This window comes from Ceratotherium simum, chromosome 17, assembly GCF_057802395.1.
Source record: "Ceratotherium simum simum isolate JZ-2026a chromosome 17, ASM5780239v1, whole genome shotgun sequence".
Classification (NCBI taxonomy): domain Eukaryota; kingdom Metazoa; phylum Chordata; class Mammalia; order Perissodactyla; family Rhinocerotidae; genus Ceratotherium; species Ceratotherium simum.
The window spans coordinates 4,578,619-4,596,020 of record NC_141916.1 but is presented as its reverse complement, the minus strand read 5'-3'; the positions used below and the strand labels follow the sequence as shown (position 1 = coordinate 4,596,020).

General features: G+C 37.7%; 1 protein-coding gene across 3 annotated transcripts in view; it reads left to right on the top strand.

Annotated features, from left to right (window-relative positions):
• Positions 1-17,402, top strand: part of IRAK3 (interleukin 1 receptor associated kinase 3) — a 56,298-nt gene that overhangs the window by 14,118 nt on the left and 24,778 nt on the right. For 2 of the 3 annotated variants that reach the window (XM_004429376.3, XM_087442065.1), the window contains exons 2-8: positions 56-238; positions 5,192-5,256; positions 5,887-5,941; positions 7,173-7,324; positions 11,066-11,130; positions 16,317-16,431; positions 17,225-17,343. In XM_004429376.3, coding sequence (XP_004429433.2) covers positions 56-238; positions 5,192-5,256; positions 5,887-5,941; positions 7,173-7,324; positions 11,066-11,130; positions 16,317-16,431; positions 17,225-17,343 — 754 coding nt within the window. The remainder of the gene's footprint in view (positions 1-55; positions 239-5,191; positions 5,257-5,886; positions 5,942-7,172; positions 7,325-11,065; positions 11,131-16,316; positions 16,432-17,224; positions 17,344-17,402) is intronic. The other variant, XM_014786704.2, reaches the window with a different exon arrangement.

Sequence of the window (17,402 nt, the reverse complement as noted above, 5' to 3'; positions counted from 1 at the left end):
AGTATTCTAACTAAAGTAAACTATTCTTTGGTGCTTCCTATTACAATTTCCACAGCGGAGCGACTTTCAAACAGTTGGCTGGATGTTCGTCACATTGAAAAATATGTAGACCAAGGTAAAAGTGGGACGAGAGAATTACTTTGGTCCTGGGCACAGAAAAACAAGACCGTTGGTGACCTTTTACAGATTCTCCAGGAGATGGGGCATCATCGAGCTATCCATCTAATTGCAAACCACGGTAAATGCTGATTCTTATGATGTGGCTCTCCGTCCATTTTATAGGAGTTGCAATTTGTAAATGTAAATATTGCATTTTATCCAAGACACTGATTGGTCAGGCTGTGTGTCAGTGATTTCTTGCTTGTGGCTTTTATCTGAAGGAGGCCTTGCAGCTTCCCTTTTTTTGTGTGACACTTTCTTTCCTTATTGCCAAACTTATACAACCCATTCCTTTCAATCACTTTATGGTTTTGGGTTTTTCTAAAAATTTACTTACAAACTATACTTTTTTAAATGTTTCATTCTTAGCTAAGAGAATCAGCTGTCTGTCCAGATCTCTAAAAAACTCTTTGAATCACAAACATAGTCAGAATCACAATATAAGTAAAATCTAGATAATGCTATAATTTATTTTATCATATGATTAGAAGTTAAAAGTATAATTGGGTTTTCCTTCTGTATTTCAGTACAAATGATACCTCTGGAATAATCCTGGGATCGCTCTTTTATCTTTACTACTGTTTTTATGCCGTGGCTTCTAACTCTGCCTTACTCATTTACTATCCATTCCACGGTGGCCTCATTCTTCCGTCTGTTTGTCTTGTCTGCTTCTGATGCTCTGTCATGCCTTACATTTAGAGTAACCTGATCAGTAAAGCTCATGAAGTTTTCTCCATTCATTATCAAGAAGTAACCGTCTAATGTCACCTGTTCTGTTTATTCCACCTTAGATTTATTCACTTCAACAAGAATGATCTTGAGTGATCTTGGGTCTTACGTTATAGACTCGGGCTCTTAGGTTGGAAACTCTTTTGAATCAGCATTCTTATTCTTTGGCTCTTTCATCTAGGCATATTGTTAGTTCTGTATATTTGCACACATGCTCTTTGGTAATATTTTTAGTGCACCCGAGCTTCTACCTTATCACCCAAAGAAGCTTTACAAACACAAAGAAGAAATCCTGAGAGATTTGTACCGGAAAACTGAAACTTCAGATTGACTTTAATTTTGTAGATTTTTCACATTTATGGGATATTAGACAGTTCCCAATAGGCTTCCACTATGATATTATCTGTATAACTTGGCTAATCCCTTTTGTCTTTTGTACACTATCTCGTCCCTTAGTTTCCTACAGCAGAATGCTTCACTATGAAGCTGACTGATCAAGTAAAATGCAGCGAGTCCCTGGGAACTGTAAATGCAATGCCTTTTCATTATCTGAGCCTTTTCCAGCCACTGAAACCACCTACACAATATAAACTCACACCAATTTCATAGGATACATGGGTATGTTTTATGCTTCAGTGTTCTGGCATAGATTTTATGGTATCTTTCCACCTCTATGTTGTTTGTTCATGCAGCAGAGAATGATGTGGACTGTGAGTAGACAAAAATTTCACATTCTTGGGTGACTCCTGGTCTGTTGCACATGCAAAATTGATTTCACTTTTTAAAATGTGAGATTAGCCGATTGGTAGAAAGACAATTATTTACTGCCCTTGTACCAGAATTAGGTAAATCTGAGATGAAGAGGAGGATAGCACCTTGCTCTGAGTCCTTTGCTAAGGAAAATAGCATTACCTAATTGCGATTTGTTGAGTGGATGCTTTGAATTATAATTTTAAAAACGTTAATTGTATAGCTTATTAAAAACAATGTGATGGTTCATTGAGAACATTAAGTGTAGCTGCTGAACAGGCATCTCCTATGATAGCTACTCACTGAATTAGAAGTTGGAGCTCCTAACTGAAAATGCATAAAAAGATTTAGTCTTTCTTTGTTGCTACCATGGACAGTTAATCAGTTATGCAAATAATCCATTATCTATCCAAATATCCATTTTTGTCTACGCTTCCTTAAAACCGTTCAGTTTGGTGGGATGGTTTTCATTTTAGAGGAATTTTTTTACCTTTCATTTGCCAGCCTCCAGAGATCACTTTGTAGATTTGGATTTTCTTATGAGTCCTACTGAAAGGCCTTGTGTTTACTCTCAGTCACTATTGCTGCAATTCAGGTGGCGGCTGCTAGACGGTTTCTTCACATCCATAAAACGTTCCCTCAGATCTCAGGACAACCAACTTGTTCAAGAAGCTAGCATCTTTACTTGCCGTCGTTATATTTCTGGCATGTGTGTCCTACATATCACATTTTGCATTTATATTCTAGTGGTCAGCAATTGTTTTCTAGTTTTGACGTGAAATCCACAGCTTTCTGCTGGCTTCTTAGGAGAGCCATTTTGAATCTTCCATTTTATATGACAGTGAAGTATTGTCCCTCTTTTTATGAGCAACAAAAGGACAATGACTTTTAGTGCCCTTACAGCCCCCAAACTTCAAATTTTGTTCTACGCTATAATACCTTATTTGGATGTTTATTTCTTTTTCTTGCCTAATTGCCCTGGCTAGAACCTGTAGTAAAATGTTGACTAGAAGTAGCAAGACCAGACATTTTTTTCTTGTTCCTGATCTAAAGGGGAAAACATTCAGTCATTTGCAGTTATGGTTAATGTTGTCTGTGGGCTTTTCACAGATGTCCTTTATCAAATTGAGGAAATTCTTTTCTATTCCTAGGGTTTTTATCATTATAGGTTATTGGATTTTATGGGTTTTGTTCTTTATTCTGTTAGTGTGGTGTATTACATTGATTGATTTTCAGATAGTAAGCCAATATTGGATTCCTGGGATGAATCCCACTTGGTCGTGTTATATAATTCTTCTTATATGTTTCCAGATTTGGTTTGCTAATATTTTGTTGAGGATTTTTGCATCTATATTCATAAGGGATATTAGTCTATACTTTTCTTGTGATGTTTTTTCTGGCATTGGCATTAGGATAATATTGGCCTCGTAAAATGATTTGGGAGTTGTTACCTCCTCTTCTATTTTGGAAGAATTTATGAAGAACTGGTGTTGAATCTTCATTAAATGCTTGGTAAAATTCACCTAGCCAGCCCTGGTGGTCTAGTGGTTAAGATTTGGCACTCTTACCACCATGGCCGGGTTCATTTCCTGGTCAGGGAACCACACCACCCATCTGTCACTATCATACTATGGTGGCTGCATGTTGCTGTGATTCTGACAGCTATGCCACAGGGATTTCAAATACCAGCAGGATCACCCATGGTGGACAGGTTTTAGTAGAGCTTCCAGACTAGACAGACTAGGAAGAAGGACCTGGCCACCCACTTCTGAAAAAATGGGCCGTGAAAACTCTATGAATAGCAGAGGAGGATTGTCTGATATAGCACCAGAAGGTGAGAGGACGGTGCAAAAAGGCCAGGCAGGGTTCCACTCCGCTGTCCACAGGGTCACTAGGAGTTGGAATCTACTTGACGGCACCACCACCACCAACAAGAATTCACCTGTGAAGCCATCCAGACCTGGACTTTTCTTTGTGAGAAGTCTTAAAATATTAATTCAATCTCTTGCCTTGTTATAGGTCCATTCAGATTGTTATTGCTTTTTGAGTTAGTTTCAGTAGTTTGTTTCTTTCTAGGAATCTGTCCATAGCATCTAAGTTGTCTAATGTTTTACATGCAATTGTTCATAGTATTCCCTAATAATTCTTTTTATTTCTGGAAGGTTGGTAGTTATGTCTCCTTTTTTGTTTTTGGTTTTAGTAATTTGTATCTCCTCTCTTTCTTTCTTGGTCAGTCTAACTAAAAGATTGTTAATTTTGTGATCTTTTCTAAGAACCCACTTTAGTTTCATTGATTTTCTCTTTTGTTTTTCTATTTTCTATTTCATTTATTTCCACTCTTATAAATTTTAATTCTTTCCTTCCTTCTGCTTCCTTCAGTTTAATTTACTCTTCTTTTTCAAGTTCCTTAAGGCAAAAGTTTAGGTTATTGATTTGAGATCTTTCTTCTTTTTTAAGTTGACATTTACAGCTATAAATTTCCCTTAAGCACTGCTTTCGCTGCATTCCATAAGTTTTGATATGTTGTGTTTTCATTTTCATTCATCTCAAAGTATTTTCTAATTTCCCTTGTGATTTCTTCTCTGACTCACTGGTTATTTGTCAGTATGTTTAATTTCCATGTATTTGTGAATTTCCCAAATTTCCTTCTGTTACTGATTTCTACTTTAATTCCATTGTGGTCAGAGAATATGCTTTGTATGATTTCAACCTTTCCAAGTTTATTGAGGCTCATTTATTGCCTAACATGTGGTCTATTCTGGAGAATGTTCAGTGTGCATTTGCAAAGTATGTGTATATTCTTCTGTTTTGGGATGGAATGTTCTACAGATGTCTGTTAGATCTAATTTGTTTATAATGTTGTTCAGGGAGAGTTGTTATTAATTGATTATGTTTTGTTGCCAGTATTCTAAGCAAAATAATTTAAGAAACACTAGAACACAATCTAAGAAAAACTAGAAGATGAAATAAAATTTTTCTAAAGTATGAATCAAAATGTCAGAAGAGACAGCAAAATATTGCAGGGTTTTAATCTTTTAGGAAGCTACATAGACTACCTCAGTTCAGACAGAATATAACAGACAGAAGTTATAGTCTACAATTGGGAAGGGGGGTGGGTGTTTGTGGTTGATACACACACACACACACACATCTAATACCTTATGGAACACGATAGGATAAAAAATAAATTAACCTAGGGAGATATAATCCCATAATTGTAAAAATTTTAAATATATATGCGAAAAGCTGATAAGTGTTGCTTTTTCCTTTCAACTTTCTACTTCATACTTTGATATTTGCAATGATGTCTAATAATAATTTAAAGTAGGAATTCATGTTTTAAGTGAACAAAAGTATGTTTGTATAATATTTGATCGTTGGGAAGCTATTCACATACATAAATTTGTAACCATTCAATGGGAATGACACTGAGCTTAAAAATGAACATTACTGTCAAGGTATTTATTTTTATGAGTAAGAAAGAAAAAAAAATCATGTTTATGAGGAACATAGAATTTTTCTTGTATCTACCCCCCCCTTATTTCTCTTTCAGGAGCAGCCTTGAATCCCTCAGAACACAGTCACCCAGGAGATGGATTTCCAAACATGTTACCCAAGGTAGAGTGTGCGTGCATAGATAATGACTCTTGAACTCTATTGTATAGACAATTGAGCAAAGGAAAGCAATTATCAGATAGAAAAATGCTAGATTTGCAGGTACTTTTTTAAAACCAGAAAAACCTTAGTTCTTTCCTTATTCTTTGTTTAGTTGGGGATTCAGGAAATTAGAGATTCATAAATGTTTGAAGAGGTAAGAACTTTCTCCTCTCAGTGATCTGTCAGAGACGAGACTTAGAACTATTAAGAGAATTGTAAGTTATGCCTTTGTCTTAACTCAGCTTTTAATTTTCCTGTTCTAGTTGGTGTTTTGCACGTTGCTCTTAGTTTTTATTAGAGCAAATGAGCAGTGATCATTTTTATAGCAATAGAAATCATTTAAAATTGACTATAACTGACTATGACATTGATTCTTGAGTTTTTACAGTTGGTATGAAAGCCTTAAATATATATGGCAATGAATACAATTGAATGAAATAAAATAACTTTGCTTTCTGCTAGCTTTCTCCTAAATTAGATTCCACTCTACTGCATTATATAGTCCCAGAGGAAGCTTTGGATTTCTGTTGAGGTTCTGTTCTTTCTGGACTTATGAAATGGAATTACTTTAATATGTATTTCTTCTCTTAGGAAACAACCAATGTCACAGTGGATAATGTTCTCATTCCTAAACATAATGAAAAAGGTAAAAAAAACACCAACTTTTCTTCAAATCGTGCTTTCCTTTACGTGAATTTAGTGGGAAAAGTATTCACCCAACCTATTAACTACTCATTATTATGCAGATTCACGATAAAATTTTCATGGATATCAAAATAGTCACAATTTTGACTGACACATAATTCTGATGGATGATATATTATTGTCATGTTAAAAATCCATTGGCCAATAAGGAACATTGTTGTAGTCTCTTCACTTAAGGGGATTTCTTATTTTCTGTTAGTGAAATTTGCTATTTTTATGTGTCATAGGAAAACATTTTAAAAATTACGCTGGGTTTGTATAGTTTTAGGAATTTTTATAGCACTTGCAGCGATCTTTAGAGATATTTGTAGAGCAATGCTGAAGGTCACTATGAAAATCCACTTATTTTCCATATCAACTTTCCTTCTTTATCAGCAGGGAGAATAATTTAGCTCTACCTGGGAATCATTCTGATAGGCTTTAGTGGCTGGTTAAGGCTGCCTTGCCTAATCTTCGCCACTAGATCTGATGCTTCTTTGGTTCAAAAGAGAAATGGAAAAGTTAGACAAGGTTTTGATCCTTTGAGGTTTAGCAATAAGGTCTAAGTCAAACATGAACTGTGGAAATAGAGCCAAAATTGGGCTCTGAGGCATTTAGCCAAGCTTTTCCCTTTGAGTTTGTATTTGATTACCTTTTAAATGTTTTCTCCCAATCTCAGCTTTAGAGGATTTTTAAAAAGCTGAAGCATCTTCCTAATTTACTCTGAGGAAGAGAGTTAGGCATTTAGAGGATTTGGCTCGTGAAAAATGCTTCTATCGGACATGCTTGGAGCATATTGTTTAGTCATATCAAGATTTCCAGTTCTGTAGTTTTTTTAGGTTCACAGTGGGTCAACAGTAATCCATTAATCTAATGACCAGGAAACAGAATCTTGGACATGTTTCCCTAACTAAGCTCTTCTGCTGATCTCTTTGGAAAGGTGGTAGAATCAGAGTGCTATTGTTCAAATGTTTAAAAAGCCATTTGCTCTGTGGGATGGTGGGAGCCAGACCCAAGTAAATGTGCACAGAGCACATGGTGGGCTTCCATCTGGGTTCATGGGCCTTGCTCTCCAGACTTTCCACTGAGCTCTGATGTGTTTCTAATATGGAAGTCTTGACTCTCTATAACGATGGCATTGATTCTTAAAAAGAGAAAAAGTAACTTATCTTCTCCCTACTTTCCTTCCTAAGGAATATTGTCTAAATCTTCTGTCAGCTTTCAAAACATCATAGAAGGAACCAAAAATTTCCACAAAGACTTCCTAATTGGAGAAGGGGAGATTTTTGAGGTATACAGAGTGGAGATCCAAAACCGAACATATGCCATTAAATTATTTAAACAGGTATGGAAAGAATTACTATCACAGGATATCAATTCCATTTATTTGCTCGTATTTCATATTAGAATGTGTCATTTTTCATCAACGTTGAAAGGAGGTGTATTTGAAAATAAAATTTCATAAATGGAAATAAGATATATGACCTCAGGTGACTGGAGAAATGACTGAGAAATGAATTCGTGTCTTGCAGGAATGTGGAAGTTAAATGCCTCCCTTCCCCAGATGTATTGCATGGGAAAGACTTTTCTGAAAAGCCTTGTAGGACCTTTGGGACTTCGCTTAAGATGGTCAGCTTATGATGGTCTGCTCTAGTTTTCGTGGTTTTTTAGGATGGGCAGTGTCCTCCCCAGGCAGCTTCACAATTTGGTGCTACTTCATACATTGTCTCTATCACAGTTCAGGAGGATGGGAAAGTTGCAGCAGATCAGAGTAAGAGGTTAGGAGACAGATGAGTGACTGTAGCCAGCAAAGCAGAAAGGGTATGGACCAAACTCAGGAGTCAGAAAGAGATAGGGACGCACATATACACCCAAAAGAGCTGCTCATCGTGTCCTTCGTTGTTAGTCAACAATCAATAAACATTTACTAAACTCTTTCTGTGGACCAGGTACAGAGCATGCAAAGACCAGTAAGGCATAGTTCTGTCCTGAAGAAGCTCACCGTCTTACAGGGGAAACAGGCAGCTAAAGAAAGGTTAAACTGCGGTGTGAGAATAACTTTAGCAGAAATTTGTCCAAAAGGTCACAGGAGCACATAAAAGGTAGCCAGGGGAGGGGTACATCCAGCACTCAGAAGAGTTCCTGGCACAGAGTAACCCTCAATAAATGTTTCTGCAATAAACAAATGGAAAAGTGGGTGAAAGGAAGTGACTTTCAGCTGGATTGTGAAGGATAAGTAGAATTTTGGCAGGCAGCGAGGGAGGGAAGTACTTCTGGAAGAAATAGCAGGTGCAAAGGCCTAGAGGTGCATGCATGAACGCATGTGTCTTACTCATGAATAACAGATCGTTCGGTGGAGTAGAGTTTAGTGTGGGGGGTGGGAATGTAGTGGCAAAAGATGATCCTGGAAAGATAGGTTAAGTCCCTGGATGGTTTCTAAGTAGGAGAGTGAAAGGACTAGCTTTGTGTTTTTGAAATACAACTTTGGTTACAGATTAGAGGATGGACTGTAAGATGCAGGAGTATTGGAGAAAAGATGGAAAGTACTATACTAGAGGCACAAAGAGCTGGTAGTGGGGTATTTTAGATGTGTAAACTAAGACATGGATAGGGCTTAAACCAATGTCCTCAACTCTAATATTAGAATCACCAAGCAGCTTCTAAACAATGAGCCTGGTAGCATCTGGTTAGGTCAGAGTAGTGGTGGGGTAGCAGGCATTCGTATTTTTAAAAAGCTCCCCAGGTGGTTCAAATGTGTAGCCAGTGTTGATAACAACTGCCATAAGCCAGGGCAGGAGTAGTGGAGGTGGTGAGGAGAAGGTGTGCCTAAAAGATGACATGAAGTGGCTCAGATCTAGTGATCTGTGAGATAGTTCTGGGAAACAGAGGAGAAGGAGGAATCTAAGGTGATTCCTCTTTTGCAGCTTGGATTACAGGGCCTTTTTTAAAAAAAAAAAAATTATTAACCTGATTTCTCTATTTCCCCAAATTGCATTTTGCCCCACTAATTCTATACAGACATCTCAAGATTCCTGAGACGATGAATGGTCCAATAAAGACATGAAACAATCTGCTGGTAAAACCATTCAACAAAAAGAATGTGGTTACTCTGGAGGAGGCCTCACTGAAGCCAGTGTGCTCCTGGCTTCATTTGTACCTTCTCTTAAGGTCCAGCCTAGGGCCACCTCCCCAAAGGCTCCATCCATCCACTTTCCTCTTCTCTCTGCAGCTCGCACTCTCTTCTGGGAGTTTTCTTTCCAGGAATCTGGCTTCAAAATGGGATGTCTTTGCCTCTAGATCTGCTTCCCTTCCTGTCCCAAAGACAATGATCATTTCCCTGATTGCTTCCAACCTCTCCAGAATGGTTTTGGTGACCCTCCTAAGCGTAGCCAGAGCATCATAGCATTATCTCATAGTACCTATTGATTTCTCCATCCGCCTCTCCCGATGGACGAGATGGTTTTCTTTACAGAGCTCCTGTTTATCTTTGTATCCCAGAGCCTTATTACAGGGCCTGGCCCATTGTCGTTGCTCAATAAATGTTTGCTGGATGAATGGAGTAAAGCACATTTGTCCTTTTCATGAATTTACTTGCTAATCACTATTAGTCAAAAGACAGGAGGTACTAAAGACGTAGAGACTGTACAAAGTGCTACACACACACGCACGCACGCACGCACGCACTTTTCAGGAAAGATGAGATGATTTAATGAAGCTGTAGCCACAGAGCATTTCCTACAAGAAGTGCAGTTTTGTAACACTGGGTCATTAACTTCAATAACCTTTCTCAGAGGGAATGTCCTGGTGTGTTAGATTGGAGCATCCACATCGCCTGGAGATCTTACCGTGCGGATTCTGATTCAGCACGTTTGGGCAGGGACCTGAGAGTCAGCATTTCCCACCAGCTCCCAGTGAAGCTGATGTTCATCGTGCACAGACCACACTTTGAGCAGCAAGAGTGCTAGGCTAGCACGAACACAAAAACTAACCCTTCGTTTTTCAGATTAAGAAAACTGACCTCAGGGAGGTTAAGTGACAAAAAGTCACAAATTGCGAGTGTTGGAGATGGGCCTGAAACCCAATCCACTTGGCTCCCAGGACAGTGATTTTTTAAAATATAAATTCTTGTAAAGTGGTCCTTGAAAATGATTTGTTAGCCTAGTTTATTGTTTCTGACTTCCTGGATTAACTTGGAAAATAGCTTCCAGAATTCTTGTTGGATTTCTCTCCCTTTCTTCCTGAGGACAGAGAGCTCTAAAAACTCTGCCCTGTCCAGCAATTTGCAAATGATAGAGAGCCTTACGGCCCATGGGACCTAGGTGCACACTTAATTTAACTCTTTCATGGTGGAAGTTAGGAACCTGAGGTTCAGAGGCCGGCAATGGCCTAAGGCATATGAAGCTATCGAGAACAGTGCCAGGCACAGAGTGGGTGCTCAGTACAATGTTATGGAATGCTGTAATTTATTCAGTAAATATTCATGTATCAGGCACTGGGCTAGCTTCTGAAGTCTCTTTGAAGTAAGGAGTTATATTTTTCATTTGCTTAGTAAGCCCATCTTTTCAAAATTAATACAAAGGTAAACTTGAACCGACATAACCAAATGGCCCACGTCATAATTGCCAAGTTAGTGAAATCACTTCTAACCAGAACGCAGCGATTACAAACTGGATTCTTTGTGAGATCGAGTGGGGGCTTTCTAACTGTCATAGGATTTTCTTTGGATACATACAATATTTTTGAATTTATGTAAACGTGTGCAAAATATGACGAAAGTTTGAATATAAAATATGGCAACGTGGTACGTTACATGAAAAACTTTTAATTCAGGAGTGGTAGTTCTAGTAACGAACTATAGCAATGACCCTGACAGCGTAGCTGACGAGCAGCGGTTCTGATTGCTGGGGGTTAATGGATATTGGAAAATCTGGTTAAAGCTAAGGTTCCTCTCCCCAGAAAAATGTTCATTTGCATTTACACCAAAAAGTTCATCTAATTTCAGGGAGACTATAGACCCTGAGGTAAGAATCCCAGAAATAGAGATCCTTTCCTTATTTTTTTTCTTGTGTTTCTATGTGATATTTAGGAGAAAAAAATGCAGTGTAAGAAACAATGGAAGAGTTTTTTATCTGAGCTTGAAGTTTTACTGCTGTGAGTATATTTTCTCTGAAATTTTCTCCCTTTATGCCTGGTTTTTGTCTTTGATTCTGTAGCACAGAGCTTGGCATGTAATAGCTGTGGCTTGGATGTTAGAACATTGGGTAAATTTTTGACATCTGCCTTGGTATATTCCTTAGAACACATTTTAAAATAGACTATTTACATAATTCTCTTGAACATATCTTTACAATAAACTGTCACAAGGAAGTGGCTTAAATCATGGGTGACTAACACAGCTGAATGTAAAGTAATTCTTAGAACATTAGAATTGTATATATTTTACCTTTTCCCCCTTCCTGAGAGACATTGCAGTCAAGAAACTGTTTCATCAGTATAACCCTGTTCAGGAAGAGAGTTTTGGAGAAAGAAATCAAGTGCTTTTGATGTGCATATTATTTTCTGGGAATTCATTCATGCGCCTGCAAGTCCTTGGAGACAAACTAGAATGACCTCATTTTCATATATATTCATATCTGCAGCTGTGCAGCCTGCCTCATGGAGGGCCCCTAACCCTATAGAGTTCACTCATCACCCTTTATGAAGAGAAAATGTTCTTTTCAGATGTTTTCTAAACCAATATGTTAAGGGGGAGTGGGGGAGGCATTATACTAAATCCTTCTCCTTTTATACCCAGGACCAGAAAAATCATAAAAACTTAAGATATATCATTTAGTCAACAAAAAACTATACCAAGATTGTAATAGGGTTTTTATATTTAAGCGTTATTTATTTGCATTTTGGCTCCCACCAAAAAAATAAAATAAAAATCAAAAAAACATTTCAAAATTCCAAAAGTACAAAAGGATAAACCAAGAAAAGATTTTCGACCACTATTATCATGCAACCACCCAGCTGATTTCCCCACAGGCAAGAGAGTCATCAGTGTCTTGTATATCTTTCCAGAGATATTCTATGCGTAAACCTACATGTGTTTTGTTTTCTTATTTTCCTCTTCTCAAACAAGAGGTAGTGTAAATACATTGTTCACTTTCTTATTTTAGTATTCCATTGTGTGCTGTATTGTGATTTAGTCAAATTTTCTCTTATTGATGGATTTTTAGATTTGTTCTAATTTTTTATTATTAAAAAATAATGCTGCAACAAGAAAACCTTACATATACGTTATTTTGTACCTGTTTGAGTACATCTAAGATAAATTCCCATGAATAAAATTATAGAGTCAAATGGTTATGTGCATTACATGTTAACAAATTGTCCTCCAATAGAAGCTATAGTACCAATTTACACTATACCAGTCATATAGGAGACTGCCTGGTTCCCCATATTCTTGTCAAGATAGCGTTTATTCTTAATGTTTAATTTTTGCCAATCTGCTAAGTGGAAATGGTTTCTCGGGATAGTTTAAATTTCTTTTTCTATTATGAATGAATCTTTTCACATATTAGGAGATATATTTCCTTTTCTATGAAATATCTGATAATATCCTTTGCCTATTTTTTTATGAGGCTGTTGGTATTTTTCTCAATGGTTTATAGGAACATTTTATATATTAGAGAAAATTAGCCCTATTTTTATGTTACAAGATACAAATAATTTTTTACCAGATTGTCATTTGTCTTTGCTTATTCTAGTTTTTGCCATGTGGAAATGGTTTTCATGTAATTGAATTTAATCTATATTTTCTTTTATTGATTCTGCATTTTATATCATAGTTTAAAAGGCCTTCCCCACTGAGAGGTTATAAAATAATTCTGCCATTTTTTTCCCAAGTACTTTTATGATTTCATTTTGTACATTTATATATCTGATCCATTTGGATTTATTCTGGTGAGGTATTTATATATTAATTTAGAAAGCGTTAACGCCTCTATGACTGTATTCCTGGTATGCCATCATTATTATTTATATTGCTAATGTTTATTTAGTTTTAGGCCGTACACCAAGCACTTCACATACAGTAATTCTTTAACCTTCACAACAATTCTATGAAGCAAGTACTGTGGTTATCCCCATTTTGCAGATGAGGATACTGAGGCAGATCCTACCTTTTTTACAAGGTCCAACTTACTTCCTAAATCACCTTCAATCTCCCTCTTCTCAGACATTTACTAATGAGTAAGTCAGATGCAGCCTTCTCCTTGTAGAACACACTGGAGTGGGATTAGGAGAGAAATACATAAGTAAATAGGCAAGTTCAGTAAACTAAGTAATAAGATGAGCAAGTACAGAGCCTGAAGGAGGAGGAAATGGTAACTTGGGGGAAGGCTGGCAGAGTAGGCTTTTTGGAAAAAGTAACATCTAAACTGAGACCTGAGGATGAGTTTTTTAAATTTAACGTTAAGGGAACTGCTTAATCCCTGTGCCATTAACAGAATTGTCAACTCCTTAGACAGTGGCTTCTGATTCCTTTTTTCCCTCCTTCATCAAGGGAAGGGAAGGGAGCTAATAATTTTTGAGGCCCTGGCACTTGGCTAAAGGTTCAACCTTTCATTTAATTTTCATAAGAATCTCAGGAAGTAGGTGTTTTATCTGCTTCCATAAACTGGGTGGCTTAACAACAGAAATTTATTTTCTCACAGTTCTGGAGGCTGAGAAGTCCAAGATCAAGGCAGATTTGATTCCTGGTGAGGGATCTCTTCCTGGCTTGCAGATGACTGCCTTCTTGTTGTGTCTTCGCATGATGGAGAGAGGGAGCAAACTTCTGGTGTTTCTTCTTATAAGGGCACTAATCCCATCCTGAGGGCCCCACCCTCATGACCTCATCTAATCCTAATTATTTCCCAAAGTCCTCATCTCCAAATGCCGTCACCTTGGGGATAGGGCTTTAACATATGAATTTGGGGGGGATACGATTCAGATCATAGAGATTAAATAACTTGCCCAAGTTCACACAGCTGATGAAAAGAAGACCCGGGATTCAAACCCAGGTTTGTCTGTTGTTCAAACCTGTCTGCTCTCCCACATCATGGTGCCTTGCATCTTGTTTTATCTGTGTAGGCATTCAGAAGTACGTGTTGAATTGATTTTAAAAGGTATCAGATCCGCTGACCTTCAGATCTACATAATCTAAAATCCCATTGACTTAAAAATTTGTAGCAAAAGGATAGGCCCATAGACTCATTTTCTGCTTGATTGGTCATATTTTAAAATAAGCAAATGGTCATTCTGCTCTGTGAGCAGGAGAGCAGAGCCCCAGGCTATGGCTGTGTCTATATGAGGCCTGCTATCCACTGCTTTCCAAAAGATTTCCCCTTTCTTTGAAATATTTTAAGTTGCAGGAGAATCAACCAGCTAGTGCAATAGATTAGCTCTTTTTTTTTTTTTTTTTGTGAGGAAGATCAGCCCTGAGCTAACATCCATGCCAATCCTCGTCTTTTTGCTGAGGAAGACCGGCTCTGAGCTAACATCTATTGCCAATCCTCCTCCTTTTCTTCCCCAAAGCCCCAGTAGATAGTTGTATGTCATAGTTGCACATCCTTCTAGTTGCTGTATGTGGGACGCTGCCTCAGCATGGCCAGAGAAGTGGTGCATCGGTGCACACCCAGGATCCAAACCCGGGCTGCCAGTAGTGGAGCGCACGCACTTAACCGCTAAGTCACAGGGCCGACCCCTAGATTAGCTCTTTAAGCAGCCAAATACACCAGCTCAATTCCTTTTCAGCCCATTGCTTTTTTTTTCTTTTTTTTGATATTTTAATAGTTTATAACATTGTGAAATTTGGGGTTGTATATTTTTGTTTGTCCATCACCATATATATGTCTCCCTTCACCCCTGTGCCCACCCCCTACCCCCATTGCCCCTGGTAACCACAATACAGTTTTCTCTGTCCATGTGTTGGTTTATATTCCACATATGAGTGAGATCATGCAGTGTTTGTCTTTCTCTTTCTGGCTTATTTCATTTAACATAATACCCTCCAGGCCCATCAATGTTCCTGCAAATGGGACGATTTTGTCTTTTTTTATGGCTGAGTAGTATTCCATTGTATATATATACCACATCTTCTTGATCCAATCATCAGTCGAGGGACATTTAGGTTGCTTCCACTTCTTGTCAGCCCATGGCTTTTCATCATATAGATATGGTCTGAATCATAACAGGTGTAGGGATCTTGTGTCAAAGAAGTTTTTGACATATTTAGAAATGAAAGTCTCTCTATGTGTTTGTGTGTGTGTGTGTGTGTGTGTGTGTGTGTGTGTATGTGGAAGGAGGAATAAAAAGAATCAGAAGGCTTATATACATGTATATATGGGAGCCATAGATATATGAGTATGTGTGTGGTGTGTGTTTTATAAGAAAATTTTGCTGCTGAAGAAACAAATAATAGGCCTTTATCAATAGAACCTTTAAAAAAAAAAGAGCTTTATTTATTTTTAGTATCCCCAAGCATGTCTAGGACATAGCAGGCATTCAATAAATAATTGTTGAATTGAACTGAGTTCATAGTATGTGTGAATTTCACCTGTTTTATATTTCATAATTGTTACCTGGGTTCCATTGGTTTTCACAGTGATAATGCATGCTTTCAAGAAATAGAGTTTTTAAGGAAAGGAACTTGAAAAATGTATACTACACTGACATAGAATTCTGTGATTTAAAATCAGTGGTGTGTTTGTTCACATCCAGCTTTACTGGCCACATGGATTTTAGACAACCATCCAAGCTTTATGAAGACATTGGAGATCTCTTAGCTGTGTGACTGGTGCCTCGTACAGCACCTGACACGTGGTGCTCAGTAAACGGATGAATGAAGACAGTCTTCCATACTCTCTTCTGGTGCCTTTACACATGCATACCTAAAGCAGTGAAATGGGTCATTTCTGTTGCATTATCTTTATTTATTTAAGTTACATTGGGTTTCACATGGATAAAAATAAATTAATATCAAATCTTGTCGTCTATGTGTTGTAAAATTCCCAACACCCCAAATCTTAAGAACGCTCTACTTTCTTAAATTTTCTGTCTTATATTTGGATATTTCATTTATATTTGCATGATCATAATCGATCAGAGTGCCTCATATTTGTCAGAACGCTTTAGACCAATTTGGAAAGCAGATCTGTATCATGTATCTGGTGAAATGACCCCTCCCTTGGTCAAATTTATGTTCTGCTTTAGACCTGTTCCCCATCCCACCTTACCACCCTCAACCAGAGTGTCATTCATTTCCTATTTGAATAAACAGTTTGATGGATTTAAAAATCTTCTGTTTTGAGGTTTCATCATCCAAATATTCTGGAGTTGGCTACATATTTCACAGAGGGTGAGAAGTTCTGCCTGGTTTATCCATTTATGAGAAACGGATCCCTTTTTGACAGACTACAGTGTGTAGTAAGTCCTATCTATTACTCTGCCTGCTACTCTGACCCTCGGGTGAGCTGCTGAAACTTTCTGAGAGAGCCGAAGGCCAACCTGTGTTCACATGAGCGGAGAGCCAACAATGGGTTTCCCAAGAAAGCAGAGGACTTCTCCATGAATTAATTTCTTACTCTTAGAAGACTGCGTAAATATCTGAGTTATTGTCTGTTGTGCAACATGGTGGCCAGAAGATTTGCTGGTCCTTACTCCTTATTGATGCTATTTTTCAAATGAGCTCGCATCAACTACCCTGATTTCTCAGATAATTTTGATTTGCATAACTTTACACAGAGTACCATTCAGTACAAAGGATAGGTATAAAGGTGATACAGACTCCTTACAGACAAGGAGGTTGAGTAAATGCCATGATTCCTCCCAAGATGTTTTTGAAAGATAAGTGTAAAAATGATTTCCAAATAGATTAATTTTCAGTTAAGATTAGAGGAAAAACAGATTATTCTCAATTATCTGAACTGTTATGCCACATATAATTTTAAAATCTTATTTAATGAACCTTTAGACATAGTTACATTACTAGCCATATTTCAATTAAGCTAATATTAAAATTATTGAGTATTTCCATTGGCTATTAAGAGGCCTGGAAGGGTCATCAGTAGTAGAGGAAAACTGTCTTGAGTTAAAAATAGGTTATGGCAAACCAAAATGTTGATTCACCCTCCGCCCCTCACCGTCTGCTTCTGTTTTAGCATACTTCTACGGTTTTTACTCAGAAAGTGAAACCAAACCAACTACTCTGTCTTTTTAGGGTAACACGGCCCCACTCTCTTGGCACGTTCGAATCAGTATCTTAATAGGAACATGCAAAGCCATCCAGTACTTGCACAATGTCGAACCGTGCTCGGTCATCTGTGGCAGCATATCCAGGTAAATTAGCCCAGAGCTGTAGGTCACACCTGAAAGCCCTTTTCTTCATCACGGGTGAG